Source organism: Triticum dicoccoides, unplaced genomic scaffold (assembly GCF_002162155.2).
Source record: "Triticum dicoccoides isolate Atlit2015 ecotype Zavitan unplaced genomic scaffold, WEW_v2.0 scaffold169575, whole genome shotgun sequence".
Lineage (NCBI taxonomy): Eukaryota > Viridiplantae > Streptophyta > Magnoliopsida > Poales > Poaceae > Triticum > Triticum dicoccoides.
In genome coordinates, this window is record NW_021220722.1 from 2343 (window position 1) to 7595 (window position 5253).

The window sequence follows — 5253 nt, forward strand, 5'->3', positions numbered from 1 at the left end:
CCACTCGGTGTCATCCGCGGCCAAGCCTATCAGTGTCATATGGAATCCCGAGCTCATCTAGTGCTACTTGGCACCATGGAGGCATCGGTTATGTGTTGTTGGTCTTCTACCAACAACCTATTCTTTACCACTTGGCCCACATCCTATGGAAGACCTAGCTTAGCTAGGAGATAGGGATATTAGAGAAGGGATGAAGATTGAAGAGTATATGCATACATTTGACCAGATGAATTAGGGGCATACCACATGATTGAGCATCCTCCTCTCCCGAATGGGGTCATTATGGCAATGAAAATCTACCACACGCTGGCTCTTGATCTACAACCATGGGTCCTTCGAGCTGTTGACAAGATGCGACGCAGTTTCCTTTCGATGCAATCTGATTGCGTCAAAGGGGTAAGTACTTGGCCGCATTGGAGAATGTGTACACTCAGACGCGTTACATAACCTCCAAGTTCTCAACAATGCCCTACGAACCAGGTGGCTATGGGCATCCAGAACCTCTGATGCCCTTCGATGGTCCTCCTTGGAGTTGTCGATCGCTGACGATGTGTTGGCTATCTTCTGCGCTATATCTCGCATTGAAGTGGAGGATGGGACACCCACCTTGTTCTGGCATAATCTTTGGGTGTCATGTGCCAACATTCTTTAACTGGTCCCTGGCCTTCCAAGGACGACATCCCCAACTCCTCCAAGATTGCAGACTTGTAGGGGCCATCTATCTGTGTTGGCGATTATGTAGTTCATTTAGCTCTGGCCTCGAATAGCTGACACAACCCTCCTATCGGGCTCAGATTCTTGGGCTTGGAAGTGGACCTCTTCTGGTATACTTTCTACTAAGACGGCTTAGGGGGTTACTTTTGCTGGAAGGACCGAGTGCGACCGGGACAACCTAATTTGGCAGCCATGGGTGCCTCTGAAGTACAAATTCTTCGCCCGGTTGATGGTCGGAACCAAGCGTGGACGTCTGTCCGCCTCACTAGGCAAGGCCTCCCTCGTTAGGCATTGTGCTCACTTTGCTGCCAACACATGGAGACTATCAAGCATCTGATGGTTCAATGTGTGTTTGTACGTGAGATTCGGGATCAAGTGTTGCGCTAGTTCGGTCTATATATAGAACCATGCAGCGATCGCGACTAGTGAAATCCTTTCCCGGGCTTCCCTCCAACAGGGCATCCCTCATAAGCTGCAAAATGATGTCAACTCAGTGATCCTATGTACTCTTCAGAGCATCTGGCTCGAGAGGAATCGCGCCGAGTGCTCAAAAAATTCACTTGTGCTCGCAAAAGCGGTTGTCCAGAAGATCCGCGCCCATTGCTATGAGTGGAAGAATGTGGGGAATGTTAGTCTTAGGAGAGTGATCCCATAATTGAATTCGACGGTGGTTGTGAGGATTCTCCAGGTTGCCGTCTTGTGGTGCCCAACCTCAAACCTTGTAAATGTGCATATATAGGGACACGATCTCCTGCATGTCCTAAAAAATCATTGAGGGGGCTAGATGTAGAAGATGAAGCTGACAGGTAAGGTCCGCTAGAGAAAGAGAAGTAGCAGGGTGTGATGCACATATCAAACATATAAATTTGGATCAAAATTATGACATTTTAGCATACCGTCTTTTGTTTTACACTCTGTCCACATACTATCTTGGGTGACTCGAGGGGCCAAAAGTGTTCGGTTTCATCCATTAATGGGTTAAGTTGTCCAGTTATATAGATTGTGAGACCAAAATTACAGTTATCAAGATGGTAGGTTAGAAGAACAAAAAAAATACTTTTTTACATCAAAGTACCTTTTATTCTAAAAGGAAGCTGACACAATTCATTCTTTCGTCTAATATTTACAAAATAACTTCTTTTTAATGATGATATAAATTCATCCCTCATCTATCCAAGGAATTCCTTATGTAGACCGGATCCAAACTACATCATCTGCCATTACAATACTTGAAAGACATCACAAATAACTTTTGTGCTGAGTGGATACTTGGTACAGGTGGTTTTGGTGTGGTATATGAGGTAATGTTATATGTTTTTGTTTTCTGAAATGTGTATGCCCTTGACCCGGACACCACTACACATATTAATAAGGGACTTTAAATAGGGAGTGCTACAAAATGGGAAAAGTATTGCAGTGAAGAAGCTTTTGCAGGCAAAGCCAATCTCGTTGAGGCAATTTGAAAATGAGGTTAATCTTCTTATGAATCTAAAGCATCCAAACATAGTGCGTCTTGTAGGCTACTGCTATGAAACACAACATTTACCTATGCTTCATGAAGGAAAAATCTTTTTTGATTGGATCACTGAAAGTTTGCTTTGCTTGGAATGCTTGCCTAATGGAAGTCTTTATAAGCATATTTCAGGTATGAGATTGAAAATATGGAACAATCATTGTTTCTATACTTCTCGTCTTTCTTGTAGATTACAATTTTCGTGGGTTGGCCGTCATACTTTATGAAGGAAAAGAAGAATATATGATACACAGACTAACTCAGTTTATATATAATGTCATTATTTTAATTACACATGCAGGTGCATCTTCTGGACTTGATTGGGCCACACGATGGAAAATAATTGAGGGGATATCCTATGGTCTGCAGTGCCTTCATGAGCAATCGAAAAATCCTATTCTTCATTTGGATCTGAAACCAGCAAACATATTGCTTGATGAAAATATGTTACCAAAAATTACCGATTTTGGTTTATCAAGATTGATTGATCAAGAACAAACTATTTACACTACAAATATGGTAGGAACACTGTAAGTGAACTCCTCTTTAAAATACATCCCTTTTTAACAATCAACAGAACATATATTCTTTACCATTTTCTTAAACTTCATATTCACCCACTGACCATGTACAATACAGAGGTTATATGCCACCAGAATACCTATGGCGTATAATCACAAGTAAGTCAGATATATTCAGTTTTGGTGTAATAATCATGGAGATAATAACGGGACAAAGGGACTACCCAGAAGATATTAAAGCATCTTCTCATGACTTCATCGACCATGTAAGACAAATAAGTTCAAACTTTCAAGATGGAGACCTTTTTCATGGAGACCATGCAACAATTTAACCTTCCAGGTTTGTCTTACAATTTCACAGGAACTTCAAGAATGGAGAAATAGGCTACAGAAAGAACCGGGGTATGCATCACTAGAATCAGATTGCCGACGAATAGAAAGATGCATTCAGATTGGTCTAATATGCGTGAATCCTGAGCGTACCAAAAGACCTACAATGAAGAAAATAATCGATATGCTTGAAGGGTTGGAGAGTATGAATTGGTACATTAGTAACGAGGCAAGTTCACCTGCAACCTTCATATGATAATGTTAGGGTGTTGTGTAGCATACAATGCATTTAGTATCTTTTTTCTACCCTAGAGTATACAAACAATTACATTTCAATACTTCTACCTAGAGGCTGAATACTGCCATGACTTCTTTTAAAATCCAAGTTTGTATTGGAACTAGTGATCTGGTCTCTAGGACTAAGACATGTGTTTATTCATATAACTTACCATGCATGCACAATTAAACAACCTGTTTACTTATATCAAGTTTGGGTTGCTTACCATGTTTACCACGTGATTGTGTACCCTGAGCGGAACAAAAAGGCCTAAAATGCTATTATTGATATGCTTCAAGGGTTGGCAAGTATGAATTAGTATATCAACAATGAGGTAATTTCACATGCTGCCGAAGTATGATATTATCAGGGTATTGTGTGGCATATAATGTGTTTAGTATCCATTTTTTCCTACTTTATAGTTCAAGGAAAAACATTTCAATATTTATACCTATAAAGTGAATAATTCTTGAACTTGTTGCAGATATAACTTCATACCAAAAGTAGTAACCTAGTCGCTAGAACTAATCAATGTGCTTAATACACTTCGTAACTTAAATTCCATTTGAACATAAATTTCTTCAGTCTGTTATGCACAGTAACTAGATGTGCAGTGCAGTGCAGTTATTCTTCCTAACCTGCATCTGATCGTTTGAGTGTTAAGCTGGGACGTTTTTGGTGGATCTCGTAGGCAAGTGGGTTTAGTGTGATTTTGCAGCATTTATCTTTTATGACGAGGAATACAGAAGAATTTTCTTAGAACCATAGTTGCACTTTTTTTTGCCGAAAAAGGATTTCGCCCCGCTTTATATATAAAGCAAAGATCCACAGTGCCCGGTACAACCGCACTCACCCATCACAAACACACACATGCACCCGAGGCAGGATACATAGGCGCTGAGCGCAGCAACACACACCCTAGCACTACAAGAGCCGTCGGGAGCTACATCCGAAGAAGTGAAGCCGCATATGACGAACCGTGGGCTCCAAAGCGGTGCCTTCAGGAAGGATACGGCACCGGAGCGTCGCCACCGCCCGATCCAAGGATCAGAGTTTCCCCTGGAGCACCACGACGGGCAGTGATAGCCGCGACGACGCCTTCAAGAAGGGAGCGATCTTCGCCGTCGCCAGTCCGTTCGAAGATAGAGTAGGTTTTCACCCCGGCCAACATTCACCGCCACCGAACGCCACACCCCGGCTACCACGCCGCCCACATGGCCGTGATAGCCGGGCAACACCGAGGCACGAGCTCTGCCCATGAGCACCGCGCCACCACCACTAGGGCCGCCGCCCCGGAATCCAAGACCTTGACACCAAGTCCCCCGCGCCCCACCGCTACCTCCACCGCAGAGACGGGCGGAAAGGATCCGCCTTTCACACCCCTGGCCGGTCCCAACGCCGAGACCCAATAGGCCGGCCACAACAAGCCTCCATCGAGCCATCCTGCTACACCGGGCGCGAGACGAGCGCAGTCCTACCGCCGGGCGCGAGACGCGCCGGGCCTGCTGCCGGGCGCGAGACAAGCGTAGTCCTGCTGCCGGGTGCGAGATGAGTCGGTCCTGCTGCCAGGCGCGAGACCAGCTCGGTCCTACGTCACCGGGTGCGAGACGGATGATGGACCGCAACCGGGAGAAGGCCAGCCCTCCGGTGAGAGAAGCGAAAGGACTCCGAGGAGAGGGGTCGAAGGCCGATACAGGCAGCCTACAGAAGGGCCGACGCCAGAAAAATCTGGCCGCCGCCGCAATCAACCTGCCACCACCACCGCCGCCAGCAGCAGCAGCTAGCGCGCCGCCGTGGGCCACGGTCATGGCCACGACCACACCAGGTCGCAGCCCGCCCCGCGCCGCCCAACGCCCACACGCCCGCCAGACCAAAATGGTGCTGAACGGGGTCGCCGC

At 45.6% G+C, this 5253-nt stretch overlaps 1 protein-coding gene across 1 annotated transcript; it reads left to right on the top strand.

Moving 5' to 3' along the window:
* Nucleotides 1-282: 282 nt before the first annotated feature.
* LOC119344462 (putative receptor-like protein kinase At4g00960) lies at nucleotides 283-3291 on the top strand (the record flags this gene model as incomplete). Its single annotated transcript, XM_037614883.1, has 7 exons — nucleotides 283-396; nucleotides 1229-1342; nucleotides 1908-2015; nucleotides 2101-2359; nucleotides 2529-2757; nucleotides 2867-3014; nucleotides 3110-3291. Coding segments are annotated over exons 1-7 (1154 nt in total), but the record flags the coding sequence as incomplete, so codon positions are not given.
* Nucleotides 3292-5253: the final 1962 nt, after the last annotated feature.